Source organism: Tachysurus fulvidraco, chromosome 18 (assembly GCF_022655615.1).
Source record: "Tachysurus fulvidraco isolate hzauxx_2018 chromosome 18, HZAU_PFXX_2.0, whole genome shotgun sequence".
Classification (NCBI taxonomy): Eukaryota; Metazoa; Chordata; class Actinopteri; order Siluriformes; family Bagridae; genus Tachysurus; species Tachysurus fulvidraco.
The window spans coordinates 14,418,878-14,436,372 of record NC_062535.1 but is presented as its reverse complement, the minus strand read 5'-3'; the positions used below and the strand labels follow the sequence as shown (position 1 = coordinate 14,436,372).

Genomic DNA, 17,495 nt, shown 5'->3' with positions numbered 1-17,495 from the left:
AGGCTTGAAATTCACTTCCCAATTTCATCTCTGATTGCATTTGCATTCTCATCATCCGAGAAGATCTCAGGGCGGTGGCGCATCTAAACACATTTATCTGATCAGGTTAAAAATTAATGGACTTGAAAGGCGTAGTGTTCAGGCAGCGTGAGCCTGTTGTGTGGCTCTTAGCCTTGGGCGCATGTCAGCGTGGTTTGCAATGGGTCTTCTGAGGAATTCCTTTTTTTTTCCCCTCAGGATGGAATTTCAGATTCACTGTCATTGACATAGATCTTTTGGGAGTGCCTGCATGCAAGCCAAACAACTGAACAGAAAAAGAAGTTGCTGCTTTCCAAGTCCATTTGGACCATATCTACGTCTGACAGCAGGAAAGTCCGGTGGGACGTCTGGAAGTCAAAACTGACTGACAAGAGTCTTAAGCAGTTTGGTTTCAGACACTCTCGAGAGGTCTTTAGAGTCAATGTCCTCTGTTATTTGTCAACAGCTGGACTGTCACTGGATGTTTCGTGACCTGAATAGAGAACCTAAGTATGTGTGATGTGAGGATTACCTTCGAGACCAAATTCTTGCTTGCTGCAAAAGTGCAAAAGTAGCCCTGTGTGGTGCGTGCCTTTTAATCAGAAAGGAGGTGGAAATACATCCAGTGCTCAACTGTCTAGTTTTTTTTTCCACTGACCTTCAAATGACACCCACGGTTAAAATTCTAGGTTTTTAAAGAACTAGTAGGATTTATATGTGAATCGATTTTAATCTCTGACAAAGAGTAGGAGAAGGATGCTGAGCGTTGTCGCTTAACTTCCTGTTGCTTTGACAAAAGCATTGAACAGATGATAAGCTGTCTACTGTACAACAGCCAATCGATTTCTTCTTTACCCTTAGCCTTGGTTAACAATATCACAATTTCCTCTTTCAAATGAGATGTGAATAAGACCAACTGTGTATAACATGTAGACTCAGAGTTTGCTGAATGTACACGAGACCTCGAGACATTTATTATTGGCCTGCTGACTTGTGTATGAGTCAACAAACGAGTCCTGATACATCTGATGACTCATCATAGACGTTGTACTTCCAGGATCTTAACATCCGCCTAGATACGCGAGGTAGTAATTCATCAGTCTAACACTGTGTATAAAGGTCTATATGGCTGCCTGTGGAATTTCGTTCGGATTGTGTATATTCAAGTGCAATTAAAATTGTGATCGTTTGATCTGAAATCTGCTAAATGGTCTTAATTTGAAGGGAAAAAAGGAAACGAACCAAATGAAAATATTAGCATTAAATTAGCTCTGTCAAAAGAAGTAGATTGGGTTAGAGCTATAACTCTGAGAGAGAGAGAGAGAGAGAGAGAGAGAGAGAGAGAGAGAGAGAGAGAGAGAGAGAGAGAGAGAGAGAGAGATACAGACAGACAGAGAGAGAGATAGAGATACAGACACAGAGAGAGAGAGAGAGAAAGAGAGAGAGAGAGATACAGACAAAGCAAGAGAGAGAAAGAGAGAGAGAGAGAGATACAGAGAGAGAGAGAGAGAGATACAGACAAAGCGAGAGAGAGAGAGTGAGAGAGAGAGAGAGAGAGAGAGAGATACAGACAAAGTGAGAGAGAGAAAGAGAGAGAGAGAGATACAGAGAGAGAGAGAGAGAGATACAGACAAAGCGAGAGAGAGAGAGTGAGAGAGAGAGAGAGAGAGAGAGAGAGATACAGACAAAGCGAGAGAGAGATACAGAGAGAGAGAGAGAGAGAGAGAGAGAGAGAGAGAGAGAGAGAGAGAGAGAGAGAGAGAGAGAGAGCAGAAAGTGCTAACAGTCAATAAGAGTCAATTATCACTAAAAACCAACAATGCGGTGAAAACAGACTAGTAAATCTCGGCACCATACCAAATTAAATCGAAAAGCAATAAATAATCTACGTGAACAGCATTTTATCATTCCTGCAACATTAGCTTTTATCTTCTTCCCAATGTGAAATTGTCAGCAGTAACAACTTGCTAACAGCTTGCATTCGAATCCCCCACATTCTTTTTTCTGAGAAACTTCCAGATAAAAGCAAACATCTTTAAGATATCCCTGATCTTTTTCCTGACAGCTGCGATCGCATGAACTGTTGACGTCGGTCAGTTGCGCCGGAACCAACGGACTCTTGTTTAGTAGCTGATATATAACGTATAATTATAGCTCAACACAATCCAGTTGCCAAGCAACAGTGTTGTCGTGAGTTTAACTCGAACTCATGAGTTGCATTAGAAAGCTTCATAAATTTACATTGAATCATTTCATCTTATGCTGTGCTGGAAGGCTTACATAATAAGAATTTATATGAAAGGAACGGTCTTGTGGATTCACCACCGGTTCTCGGTACGACGGAGCTGATCGTAGTTCAGTTAGCAGCCAATAATTGCAAAGTTTTATTTCAGTGTGATTGAGCTGCACGGAAACATAATTTAAATATATTCCTGACGAGCAGCTGACTGAATTATTAAGTCTCGTTCATTACACTTTGCATCTGTACTTCACCCGATATTTAACCCTTCTTATCAGTACACTGGTGTTCCTTTCAACCCGCCAGAATTGGAAACAGACTTACGGCGACATTTTAAATCGGTGTACACAAATGAATGACTTTATCTCCACAAATCTGATATAAAGTGAATCGGGACTCGGTTGGCTTTCGGTCTGAGACGTGTGTTTTTCCGTCTGTTGTCTAACCTTAGATAGAATCCACATTTTAGCTACTTATGAACAAGCACTTGGAGCATATCAGAGAGCAGAAACCATTTACTTTGAAGATACATGCATTTGTGCCTGGGGGGGAAAAATGCTTTTGTTTATTTTGTATTTTTCTATAAATATATTGCTCCTAGGTTCGATTCCTGCCTCCGCCTTGTGTGTGTGGAGTTTGCATGTTCTCCCCGTGCCTCGGGGGGTTCCTCCCTCGGTCCAAAGACATGCATGGTAGGTTGATTGGCATCTCTGGAAAATTGTCCGTAGTGTGTGAGTGTGTGAGTGACTGAGAGTGTGTGTGTGCCCTGAGATGGGTTGGCACTCCGTCCAGGGTGTATCCTGCCTCGATGCCCGATGACGCCTGAGATAGGCACAGGCTCCTCGTGACCCGAGAAGTTCGGATAAGCGGTAGAAAATGAATGAATGAATGAATGAATGAATGATTGAATAATGCCCCTAGTGGATGAGATAAAAACGTAAATACTTCTGAAACACTACAAATTCTTAAAGCTTTGAGTGTCTATTTTCATATGAGCTTTACAATAAATATATACAGTGCATTTGAATTCATAATAGAAATGCGCTCATCCTATCGTAAGGAAATTGTGAGATCTGGTTCAGACCAAACTCCAGCAATTTATGAGAGAGGAAGAGTGAAACTCATTCAGCTGTCTGGGTGGAAAAGATGGAGTCACTCTTTTTCACTCTCAATCAGAGCGAAATAACCGGCAAGGATGAGCTCAGGGGTAGTTAGGGTCTGCATTTCTCAGGATCTGGTTCCTAATTGGTGAAGTCTTGAATGCACCCTGATTTCATGGCAACTTCTGCATGAAAGTTCTCTGGAGTGTGTCAGAAGGCTCATTGCTCATCTCAGCCCCAGACGTTCAGAATGTTTCATAGCCTTATTATACTTCCATGTACTTTTCTCTATACTGGATTCTGTCAGGTAAATAACCCTTAATTCAGTATCATCAGTATATTGAAGTAAAATCCTTATCTATAAATGTTTTGTCAACTCTTAAAAAAGTGTACACTCATTTGGGTGTATGTTTTGTGATGAATCGTACCTGACTCCTTTCTGAAGGCTAATTTATCACGGATTTACCGTTTTAGTAAAAAACAAACAAACAATAGCTTAAATCTTCTCATCTGTTTAAAATTCCCATCGGAACCTTAGCGTTCTCCTGCGTGTCAATGTCGGTCCAACTTTTATAGTTCCATCTTCTTCTGTGGCCCATTAATTCCTTCCCCTCAATGCCACACCAATCCATTTTCCTTTTCTTTGCTCTTGAAGCATCTTTGTTCCTTTTCCATCAGTGTGTTTGTACTGTAGTAGTCACCCTGAAAGCTTTATCCTGCTTGAATATATACTCAAGTGGAATAAGCAGTGCTTAAACACACGCTACTTAGTTTTCGGTGAGATTATAAATGCAGCTGCTTGGTATCGTTAACACAAACACTCTTTTAAGTACCAAATCATTTTTTAAAAACGTTCCAAAAGTTGTGAAATCACTGATCATCTAGGCCAGGGGTCGGCAACCCGCGGCTCCGGAGCCGTAAGTGGCCCTTTCATCCATCTACTGCGGCTCCCTGTAGATTTGGAAAATAAATATTTGATTAAAATTGATTTTAGTTAGTTATTTAAAAAAAAAAAAGTAATTCTAAATTCTAAGATTATGATGCTCTTGTAACCTTAAAATAAACCGTGTTTAATTTGTTTGTCGCTCAAAGTACGCGTCATAACTGCCGACTCGCGAAATCCGACACACAGAAGCAGACGCATTTTTGGTTCGCTGCAGACGGCAAGTTAAAATTTTGATGTCATGAATACGAAGAGGACTCGATTAGACATTGAACATTTTATTTGAAAGTAACCTTCAACCTGGAGTTTTTTGTTAAGGTTAGTTCAAACTGTTCAAAATATTTTTGTTTGCTTGCAGAAATAAAATTTCGTTGACTCGGTAGCAGTTCATTGTTTTCATAATTGCGACACACTACAGTTTGTTCTACACTTTCCATAAAGGTACAAAACGATATATGCAGTTTTCTCTTTATTTTAGATGTCAAAACTGTTTTGTGGATCCCTGTGTTTTTTTTTCTGTGGGAAACGGATCCAAATGGCTCTCTGGGTGTTTAAGGTTGCCGACCCCTGACCTAGGACATCTTCAGGACTTTTTAATAATCCGTGTCAGGTCTCGTAAATTTAGCCATCAGGCAAAACTTTACGTCTTTAGGTCACAATGTTACACTACATACAATTACATGATAAAATTGGGTCATCGAAACCTCTATTATTGCCACATATACATTTCAGAACAGTGGAATTCTTTTCATCACATACCCCAACTGATGAGGTTGGGAGTCAGCAGCTATGATACAGCACTCCTGGAGCAGGGAGGGTTAAAGGCCTTGCTCAATTGCCCAACAGTGGCAGCTTAGCAGTGCTGGGGCTTGCACCCCGTTCTTCTGATCAACAACCCAGAGCCATAACCACTTGAACCGCCACCTCTCCGATGATGAAGAAGACCGTGACACACCAGTTTGTGATTTGAGCTTTTTTTTTTTTTTTATATGTTTAATAATGGCTCAAACCAAAGCCAGAAGCTATCTAAGACAGATGGTGGATGACACATGGCGAATGCCTCCAACGTTTTTCACTTCTCTTGCAACAGAACAAAATGTTGCAGGGTCAAAAAACATGTGCATGCAGCACGCAGAAATCTCCAACCGGCATAATAGTAGTAGCTCAACGTAAATCTGTGTTAGAGTGAGTTCAAATCTTAAACCGCAACAATATAATTTTTAATAAGTTGATCGAAATACATTATAAGGTTTATAACCTTCATCCAGTGTAGTGTGTGTCCCTGAGGGCATTTTTAAAGCTTTGCGATGCCTTGATAGCGACGCGCTTCTGTACCAAACATTGACAACTTGACCATTTTTACTCCAAAACCCAAGCTAAAGATCGTCTTTAATTGGTGCCTGGATGATTCCTTAATTTCTGCGTTCTATAAATCTTGATCCAGAAATCTATGAAAGCTCACTATGTTTAAGGGCATGCCGATTGATTCGGAGCGATCGATAAGATGGGGATGTTTTCTTGATGAATGAATCACAGGTGCTTTTTATTGCAGTCTTTTTTTTTCAGCTTGTAGAGCTTCTCCTTCTCCAAAAACAAATCTCAGTAATTAACATGATAACAGAAGTACATTATAAGATCGTATTCGTTAGCTATGAAGCAGAGCATACGGAAAAAGATCCTCGGAGAAATGTCATTCAAAATGAGAGCATATTAGAAGTGGAGTGTGCGATAGGCGCACATGCGTTAGCGTTTTATTGATGCTTATTCAGTGGGGAATCACATCACACTGCGTGTAGGTGGACCAGCTCGTTAGTCCCTGTCGTCAAGAAGTGAAGTCAGTTTAAAGAAGATTCATTCATTAATTTTCTACCGCTTATCCGAACTTCTCGGGTCACGGGGAGCCTGTGCCTATCTCAGGCGTCATCGGGCATCGAGGCAGGATACACCCTGGACGGAGTGCCAACCCATCACAGGGCACACACACACACACACACTATGGGCAATTTTCCAGAGATGCCAATCAACCTACCATGCATGTCTTTGGACCGGGGGAGGAAACCGGAGTACCCGGAGGAAACCCCCGAGGCACGGGGAGAACATGCAAACTCCACACACACAAGGTGGAGGAGGGATTCGAACCCACAACACTGGAGGTGTGAGGCGAACGTGCTAACCACTAAGTCACCGTGCCCCCGTTTAGAGAAGATGTTAAATAAAATTAAGTTAAATTAAAGAAATGCGACGCCATTAGGTTTTTCTTTAGGAGCGTTTTAATTAGACTCCGTTGTATTTACATAGCAAAGCAGCTTTACAGGAAAAATACATTACAAATGATACATTTTAAACCGACCCCAATCGATTAAGCCAGAGATGACGGCGGTGCTTTGAAACTTCTAAAAGGAAACACATCCTGATCTGGGGGACACCTGATTGTGTGATAAATCATAAAAAAAATCACTTCCTCTTCTATAGCTGCGTATTATATTAAGAAAAAAAAACAGAAGCGTGATTGTGTAACCAGGAAATCCATTTCAGTTTAACATGAAGTCTATTTTGTTATGAAGTGAATATGAAGAAATGGTCACTGATGGAGAAACTGATGGTATCAATTTCAGCTGGAAAACCATCTTCACAGGGATCATCACACAGAGAATGCCATTTTTCTCCTAAACCCACCGACCCTCTTGTTTGACGTTGTCACATTATAACCAGTTGTGATGGTTTGACACTTTTCTAGTTACAAGATAGAAGAAGAAGAAGCCTTTATTATCACCACATATACAGTACATTACAGCACAGTGGTATTCTTTTCTTCACATACCCCATCTGAGGAGGTTGGGGTCAGAGTTCAGGGGCAGCTATGATGGAGCAGGGAGGGTTGAGGGTCACAGCAGTGGTAGCTTGGCTGTGCTGGGCCTTGAACCCCGATCCCCTGATCAACATCCCAGAGCCTTAACCAGTTGATGTGTTGTTGGTTTTTATTTACCACAATGTCAAATGGTGGCAAATCTTTTACCAGGTTTTGAGTAAGTATCGGGCAGATGTGGACTCGGATTCCTCATGGCTGTCGGGATTGGACCCTAGTATGTTCTTTTGCTTTGTTACCCACTGAAGTTTATATGCTCGGATATGCTTCTCTGCTCACTACAGCTGTAAAGACTGGATATTCTCACTGGATGTTCCCTTGTTCTGTTTTCATCTCTAGAAACTGCTTGAACATCTCAGATGATTCTGAAAGAATCAAAACAGCACCATCTCTTAGCAGAGATCTGGGACTCGAGTCATAAGACTTGGCTCGAGTCAGACTTCGGTCGCAAATTTGAGACTTGCTTGACAAATATTAAAAAAGACTCGACTTGACTTTGACTTGACATTCATGACTTGAGACTTGACTCGGAATTGAGTTAAATGATTCAGAGACGGGGGACTCGACTTGACTCGGGTCAGACAAGTCGCAAATTTGAGACTTGCTTGACAAATATTAAAAAAAGACTCGACTAGACTTTGACTTGACATTCATGACTTGAGACTTACTTGTGACTTGCACATGTGACTTACTCCCACCTCGGTCTCTTAGTCAGTAGGTTGATGTGAACATAAACCGAAGCTCTTGACCTGCACCTTCATGAGTTTCTATATCGCTCTGCTGTCACACGATTGGCTGATTGGCTATCCGCAGGTGTAAACGTGTTTCTGATGAACTCGTAGGTCAGTGTAGTCAATCACACAGTGTGTTTGAAAAAACTTTGCCATATCCCATCTTTTAAAGATTAGCTTGAAGCTTGTCTGTTGGCTAAACAAGATCTTTGGATGGATTCCAGATTGCACCTTTAAGGCCCTGTTTTCACACTGCAGGTAAAAGTGGTCCAAATCTGATTTTTTTTCAGGGTTAAGTGACCAGGTCAGACTCCTTCAGGAGTAGTGTGAACACTCAAATCTGGCCCAGATCAGATTTTTTCAAATCAGATTCAGACCACTTCCATATGTGGTCCTGAATCAGACCCAAATCTGATTTTTTCCAATGTGGCTGCAGTGTGAACAACCAAGGCGGATTTGATGCGACTTTTACGTCAATCAACATCGACATTCGTCATAATTGTGCGCCGGCGAGTACGCACACAAACGTGACTACGCCTACAAAATGGATCAAATAATCAAAAGTTGCCCTCGACATCCGAAAAGTTTCAAAACACCGTGTCTCGGTGCTGCCATTACACAAACATTTAGAAAGAAAAGCAAAAATGCTTACTTCCTCCATAACCTCGCCAACTTTAACGCAACGGCGGCTGCGTGTGACATCATAGTTATTGTTCGTTTGCGCGTACGGGTCAGTTCGAAAAAGCAAACGGTTCACACTGGTATTTGATATAGGCCACATTTTAAAAGGTGATGTGAACAGCCAAACAAAAAAATCAGATCTGAGCAAAATATCCGAATTGAGCATTAAGACTTGTATATTCAAAATCTACGTACGATCTATGAAGTCTGGAATGGGTGTTCCTTTCCCTACTACTGGTTGCCATGGTGATAACATTGAACAGTGGGCAGAGCAACTAGCATTCCAAATTATTCCTTGGTGCTAAAATGAATCAAACTGAAGGGAGGTTTGGTGTTTGTATTTAAAAATCAGCAGCATGTATCTGCATCATATCATATACCAGATGAAGAGGTTATGTGTTACGTGTCTTCACTCCCGTCGGTAGTCGCTGCGCCGAGTCGCTCCACATTTGCATCGAGTTGAACTTTTCTCGTCTCTTTACAGCATAAAGTAATGTTACACTGCAACATTAGAGCAAGCTCGAATTGTCTTTGGATTACTATCCCTGCGTTTGTCCCCGTCTCCGAATCTCTGGATGCTGGAACGGTTCCCTGTGCTTACACACTGCCCTCTGGTGTCACGACTGAAGTATAAACAAGATGCTACTTAAAACGAGACGTACAAAAGACGGTGTAGGTAAAAAGGTGCTTTATTCGTGGTTAACAAGAAAAAAAAAAAAAAACAATTCTCCCATAACTGTTGAAGAAATCTCAGTATTCCCTAACAAGTCTGATAAATATGGCTATGAATAAAAAAAAAAGTGAGAGAGAAAACAATAAATCATCTTGTACTATTTACACATTTATAAAGACTATCAGAAGGAGTCTTAAGACACGATGGATTGTGCCTGGCACGGGTTTAAAATTAGATTCAAACGGAGCTGTTGTTAATGAAATCCCGTTGCAGATTATGATTTTAATTAAACCACCTCGCTGTGAGGCTGCGCTCGGCCTCGGCGATGATAAACGTTTGAATTAGATTTAGCGACTCAAAACAACAGGCTCGTGGGGGTGTTTGAGGGGGTATTAGGGGTTATTGATCCTTCATCCGACAACTCCTTCTCAATAAGATAATAAGAAGCTGTATTTCTCACATCCAAACTGACCTCGATGATGTTGGCCTGGAATCTACCGAGGCTTCTTCTCGGCACTCTTACAGCGAGCTTAACGGACGGCGGCAACTTAAGAGAGCGACGGCGACTGTTTAAAACACGTCGTGTCTTGTCCTTCGTTCTTTTTTTTAATGAAGCTGTGGTGAAGATTTGGCAAAAAAAGAAGACGAAGAAGAAAGAAAGAAAAAAAAAGATGAGTGACAGCGAGGAAGTTATCTAACTTGGTCATGCATACTGCTGATTTTCACGCTTCGTTAGCTCTTATTCGTCGTTATTCGACTGAAACCCTATTAGAAGAAAAAAAATCAATCCGGTGAAAGCAATCAGACAGACGGGTAGCTGGGAGACATAGGGATAAATCACTCGACTATGGCTGGGATTTTGGAAGTCGCTTTAAATAAGATGTGCTACTGATGTGCCGGGATCGGAGACGTGTGTGTTTTTTTTTTTTTAATAAGAAAAAAATAAAGACGTGAACACTAAGAAAAGTATAAAAGAAGAAAGACGCTCCCGAAGTAGAGTGCCGCTATTCTGTCATTGGAGGTAGATCTCTCTAGAGACTTCAGCGAAAGTAAAAGAATTTTTTTTTTTTTTTTGCTTTATGATTTGCTCTCAACCTCTTATGCGTTCCGCTATACAGTCAATATATTTAATGGATTTTTACAACAGCGAATAAACCCAGGTAGGTATATGGCAAGCATGCATCCAAATCGGTGTGTGTGTGTGTGTGTGTATACATATATTTATTTATTTGCTAAAAATGTAAATGCTATTTGATTATTTCTTTTAGCACAATTCGAATGGCTCGTCGTTACAGTGCTGTCGTGACAATGGGATTGAATTTTCCTGTTGTGACACTTTTTCCCCGAGAAGTAGGCATGTTGAAGTGACTGTAAATGTCAAGGCTGAGAGTTCAGTAGTGTGTATGTGTGTGTGTATGTGTACGTGTGTGTGTTGCCAGGCAAATCCGAGAGGTACGTCTACGCCGTTAGTCCACTCCGAGAGCTTTTAGCTGTCTCTCGATCTCCTCGTCCGATATCCCATCTGCTTTGGATGTGGAGGCGGCGGGTTTGTTTCGGCTGGCAGCGGGAGCGTGGGCCATCTGAAGAGGAAAACCAGAGAACCGTTACATCTTTTTTTTTTTTTTTAAATCATAGTCGTGACGCAGCAGGAGATCAACACATCAGGATAGTGAAGCACTCAAGAGATCTTACGATGTCTATCGTATGAATGAAATAAAAGGAAATGAGCTGTGGTTTATGTGATGTAGAGACTCATTTTGGGTCATTATCAAGATGGAAAACATGCTAAGAGAAATTCTTGTTCTGAGTAAATGAGCAGATAAACGCTTTATGTAAAGCAGTAAAATATGTCCATAAAGACACAAAAAGAGACCCGAGGACATCCTAAAGATACAAAAAGGAGACCCGGGGACACCCTAAAAAGACAAATACAGACCCGGGGACACCCTAAAAAGACAAATACAGACCCGGGGACACCCTAAAAAGACAAATACAGACCCGGGGACACCCTAAAAAGACAAATACAGACCCGGGGACACCCGAAACAGACAAATACAGACCCGGGGACACCCGAAACAGACAAATACAGACCCGGGGACACCCGAAACAGACAAATACAGACCCGGGGACACCCGAAACAGACAAATACAGACCCGGGGACACCCTAAAAAGACAAATACAGACCCGGGGACACCCTAAAAAGACAAATACAGACCCGGGGACACCCGAAACAGACAAATACAGACCCGAGGACACCCGAAACAGACAAATACAGACCCGGGGACACCCGAAACAGACAAATACAGACCCGGGGACACCCGAAACAGACAAATACAGACCCGGGGACACCCTAAAAAGACAAATACAGACCCGGGGACATCCTAAAAAGACAAATACAGACCCGGGGACACCCTAAAAAGACAAATAAAGACCCGGGGACACCCTAAAAAGACAAATACAGACCCGGGGACACCCTAAAAAGACAAATACAGACCCGGGGACACCCTAAAAAGACAAATACAGACCACGGGACACCCTAAAAAGACAAATACAGGTCCTGGGACACCCTAAAAAGACAAATACAGACCCGGGGACACCCTAAAAAGACAAATACAGACCCGGGGACACCCTAAAAAGACAAATACAGACCACGGGACACCCTAAAAAGACAAATACAGGTCCTGGGACACCCTAAAAAGACAAATACAGGTCCTGGGACACCCTAAAGAGAGAAAAATAGACCTGGGGACACCCGAAACAGACAAAAATATACCTGGGGACACCCTAAAGAGACAAAAATATACCTGGGGACACCTTAAAGAGACAAACACAGACCTATAACAGGACGCTCAATTTAGTCAGCAAATGGGAACTATTGCTGTATATATTTTAACTACAGGGCATTAAAATCAGACACTTTATTAGGATCGACTCATTTGTTGAGTTCTACAAATCAACCAATCACATGGAGTACAGAATACACGCCATGAGTTTCGGGTAATGTTCACATCAGATATGTGAACGAGTCAAGATCTCTGAGACCTCGGTGCCAGGTTTGCTTATTGGAATATTTCAGAAAATGCTTTTGACACATGACAGCAGAGCGATGGTTGTGTGGGCAGAAACACCTTGCTGATGAGACAGGGACCAGTGTGATGGCTGGGCTGGCAGTCGAGGAAGGGTACGGTACCTTATATAAGCACAATCATACTGAGCAGAAAAGCAACGCACTCATTTGCACTCATTTTATTTGTAATTTACATCTTTTTTAATGTCCTCGTCACTGTATGGTGTAACAGACTGTTTCCTGTACATATGACAATAAACTCTTGAATCTTGTGAACGATTAAGTGAAGCTTTTGCTGCCACGTGATTGGCTGACTGGATATTAGATATTGCTCCTTTAATAATAAACATTAACGTGGTTATTCAACTTTTTTTTTAAAAAAATCTCAGCCACCTATGAACCACCACGGCACGCTCACCTTTCCCGTGATCTCGATGCCGATCTCATCCAGCACCTGGTTCACGATGTCCTGAGATTCTTCCTCATCTCCCGAGTCCTCGAAGAGGTCGTCCAGCGTGTCGTTAACTGAAGAGCAGAGAGCAACCAGAGTGTGATCGTTACCTTCTACGCCTGATTGAGTTCACATGAATCGACGAAGGGGTTTTAGAGGTTAAAAATGAAAGGGGATGTAAAAAAACACGTACTCATCTCTTCGGTCATCTCCATCTTGGCTGTTTCTTTCTGGAAGTTCTGCATTGTCTGTAAAGTCTTCTGAGGATCCATCTTCTTATTGACTGCTTGCATCGTCTGGAAAGAGACACGGATGTTAAATATTAATGCGTTCGCCAACCGATAAAACACTTAACAGGTACATATGCGAATCGTCTGATAAGGTACGTGTAGGAGAACTTTACTGTACTTTAGCTGTGGTACCCATGGCTCCTGCCATCTTCATCTGGGAGTTCATGAGTTTGGTCTGAGTGGACATGGACGTGACTTTGGAGCTGACGGCGTACGTCCTTGTCTTCTGTTTTCTCAGCTGGACCAGCTGTTTGGCCAGGATCTTACACGCCTCCTTGTTCCCCGTTTTGGCCATCTTCTTTATCTCCATCTCCTGTTCCATGGAGAAGAGACAGTATGGTTATAGTACAGTTCCCTACGTAGTGTTCGTTACACTGGGGTTTTCCAGAAGAAAAGTTATTTTCTGACAGCAGCTCTGTTTTATTCCTCTCATTCCATATTTAATGATTATTAGACTTTTAATTCATTAATACGGTCAAAACATTGTACTTCCCAATCCATTTTTTTATTTAATTTCATTTCAAACAAATGACTTCCTGTCGTTTCCTTTATTAACAAGACAAAAACAGTGCAGTATGAAACGTAGACTTTCCCCTGAAGACCCCAAGAACATTTTCTCACAGAAAACTCATTAACACCAAATACACCATTAGACATGTTTTAATCCGTTATAAAATGTGTTAGAACGAGTACATTAATATAATCCTGCTGGTACTGTTAGAGAAAATTAAATCAAACCATTCTAAACCATAAGAAGCTAAATAAACTGCTTAAGAGTGAGTTTTTGGCATATCAAGAAAAGAAAGACAAGACAGACAGACAGACGAACAGACAGACAGACAGACAGACGAACAGACAGACGGACGGACCAACAGAGGGGCCGACAGAGAGAGAGACAGACGGAGAGAGACAGAGAGAGAGAAAGAGAGAGACAAACAGAGAAACAAACAGACAGAAAGACAGACAGAGAAAGAGAGAGACAGACAGAGAGACATAGAGACAAACAGACAGACAGAGGGACAGACAGACAAAGACAGACAGAGAGAGAGAAACAAATAGACAGACAGAAAGACAGACAGACAGAGAAAGAGACAGACAGACAGACAGACAGACAGACATAGAGACAGACAGAAAGACAGACAGAGAGAGAAAGAGAGACAGACAGACAGAGAGACATAGAGACAAACAGAGGGACAGACAGAAAGACAGAGAGAGAAAGAGAGACAGACAGACAGAGAAAGCGACAGACAGCTTAAAATGGCTGACTCCCTGACTACTGAAGTAGGGGGCAGATTGAGACAGACCCACTAACATTCCCTTGCTGACTTGTTCACTTGCATCCACAGCAAACAAATACAAAACTTTTCAATGCAAATGCACCGTAATCGACTCTCAACCCTCTCTTTTGTAGTCAGGATTGTAAAATAAACCCCATTGACCTTCTCTGAACAGAGTTCTTTCATTATCAACAACACGTGTGCATTAGTAATTTCCTCTTTATTCGTCACAGATCCTTCTAGTCCTCAACGTCCCACGCATCGGGTCCGAGCGATTATCGGCTTTTGCGTTTAAACCCGTTCGATTTGATCGAAAAGAAACATTCGGTATTAAATAGCTACCGTAATAGCGGTCTTAAATAGAATATAATAGCTTTAATAAAAGGTGGATTTGCATCATGTAACAGCATTAAAGATTTATGATAGACTTCCTGGGCCACCGGTGATCGTTTCGTGGACTTATTTCCATACAGAAACTTTCTGTAATAGCAGAAATATAACAAATTGTTTCTCCAGCTGCTTTGAGTGATAGTGTGAATGTGAGGGAGGTGTCTGGTGTCTCTTACCAGTTGTTTTTCCTGTTTTTCCAGTGCAGCTCTGTCTCGAGTGATCTGCCTCTGTGTTCCTCTCAGCTCCTTATTCTGTTCCTTAATAACATCTGTAATACATGGCAACATAGAGCCATTACTTTGGTGTAGAGGAACTCAGACAGTTCCTAGACCTCTTGATTTCTGTCTGAAATGAACTTTTCTTTACAACAATGATGTGTGAAATATCAAGAACTCTTTCAAAATATCCAACAGAAGTGACAAACTTGACACTGATCGCACTTTAGGGAAATAATAATAGGTTATCTGTGTGATTATGAAGTAATCTGAATCATACAAGACCAAGAAACTGAAGTTACACCCAAATTATAGCCATAAACAATGTTGTTAGCTCAAACGGCTAGTTCAAGCTTGGCTTGTTTTTATATCCAAACGGTCTCATATCGGCTATTAACTCACCATCCACCGTCTTCTTCTTGAACAGAGACGCCATAATAAATTTAAATTATCTAAATCTAAATTATTTAAATATCTTCCAAACCGAAAAAAAAACACTACGAAACAAATCCTTCTATAAGACTTTCTGCTACTTCTGTGCCGTCTGATAAAATGACATACCGAACTAGTTCCTGGTTCTTTCCCCAGTAGGCGGGACAAAGATACAAACGCGAATCTCTGATTGGTGTATATTTGTGTCGTGTTTTAAAATTGACCAATCAAAATCGTTATATCCAGAAACGAAAATAAAGATGTTTTTGTGTTCCTCATTGAGATATATGCTTTTACAATATATTTGTACACACACACACACACACACACACACACACACACACACACACACACACACACACATATATATAAATATATTATTAACATATTTATATACTTATGTCCAAAATATACACCTTTCTCAGGAAGGTGGGCTACCCACAATGCAATGCAGTGGAGTTTGCGTCAAAACTATGTAACCAAGGGAACGGAGACACCCACAACTATAATTATGTCGCTTTGTAGAAGCCAACATTCTGTTTTCCTATTTAAGCTTAGACAAAAATTTATCGAGAGTAACTCCTCCTAGGGCTTTTGAGACACATGCACCAAATTCGGATACGTTATAGACCCTGGTCTAAAGTTTGTTGCTATTACTTTTCTAAGCGATCCGAGTTCCGGTACTTCCGGTACCGGGTCTCAAAGTGGCCTTTTCCCCATAGACTCCCATTATAAACTTTTACAAGATTTCGTACTATCTACACCAAACTCGGCCAGCTCCTTTAGGGCGATACTCTGAACAAAGGTTTAAATTGGTGTACCGACTGGCCTTTCGGTTGTGCCGCAGCCCCGCCCACAAAATATGCAAAATCAAAACTTTTTACAACATGGACATGTGACATATCAAAACACTCAGCACAATGAGAATTGCCTCACGTGTATTCTGGTCACGTCACGTGACGTCAAATGACAAAAATAATTAGCAAAACATAGACACGTGACATATCAAAACACTCAGCCCAATGTGGGGAACTTCCTCGAGAGTATTCGGGAGACGAGCATGTGACGTCATCACCATTTGAATAATGCAACAATTATAAAGACCAATAGTCATTTACTGTTTTTATTTAATTTAATGATTCACTGTAATCATTTATTTTAATGTTTCTAATGAAATTAAAACCTGACTAAAACACAGACTTTTAATGTGTATGTGGAGAGGGGGACTTTCCAGAATAATGTGTAACGGATTGTTTACAGTTTGGTATGAAACTCGTACTACAGCCCCAAAACATAACTGTCTAACCTGAATTAACCATGACAAATCTCTGATCTTAGGTCCATCTAGTAAATAAACTATATATATTTCAAATGTACTCAATTAAAGTCTAAAACTGAAACCTGAATACAAATCTAATGGATGAATCCTGCCCTGCACTTTGTATCATAGCACATTGCATTTATGACTTTTACACTTTTCTTGCACATTTGAACAACATTCAAAAGGGCCTTGTTTGCAGTTTGTTTCCATTTTTTGTTACATATTTTTAATATAATAATAATAATAATAATAATAATAATAATAATAATAATAATAATAATAATAATAATAATAATATCTGTCCTCCTTAAATAATTTTGACTAGATATTTTTTCAAGCTCCGTATATATCCTGAGTGAGGAAAATGTCTCAGTAAATCTCTCTGGACATCTCACATCCAAGTCATCCACATTTTGAACTTTTACCATCTACCCAGCAATACAGAGCCCCAAATACCAGCACAACCAGTCACAAATATTTGTTACCAACTCCATCTATTCCATTCTCACATCTATAGCACAACTCCACAAAATTTATTATTTTTTTTATTTGTATTTACATATGTACATTTACCCCCTCCCCTGTATGACGGTCTTTTCTCCCTGCTGCTATTAGACTGTACAATCAAAGCTGCTACCAGTGAACCAGTCACGATAATACACAATGTTATCACTGTTTCACTGCAATAATAAACAATTAACAAAGCATTTTAAACATGTGCAATAACAAAAATTTTTAAAAATGTGCAATATTGAATATGTCTTCAGTGTAACCACTACTCTTTTCATACATTTTTGTTTT

At 40.7% G+C, this 17,495-nt stretch overlaps 1 protein-coding gene across 1 annotated transcript; it reads right to left on the bottom strand.

The window, feature by feature from the left end:
• Positions 1 to 9,251: 9,251 nt before the first annotated feature.
• chmp2bb (charged multivesicular body protein 2Bb) lies at positions 9,252 to 15,516 on the bottom strand. The gene is made up of 6 exons (XM_027163932.2): positions 15,344 to 15,516; positions 14,903 to 14,994; positions 13,178 to 13,372; positions 12,963 to 13,065; positions 12,737 to 12,843; positions 9,252 to 10,831 (listed from the first exon to the last, which is right to left on the bottom strand). Exons 1-6 carry the CDS (start codon positions 15,375 to 15,377, stop codon positions 10,718 to 10,720), a joined length of 645 nt encoding a protein of 214 aa, XP_027019733.1. The 5' UTR covers positions 15,378 to 15,516; the 3' UTR covers positions 9,252 to 10,717.
• Between the last annotated feature and the right edge of the window lie 1,979 nt (positions 15,517 to 17,495).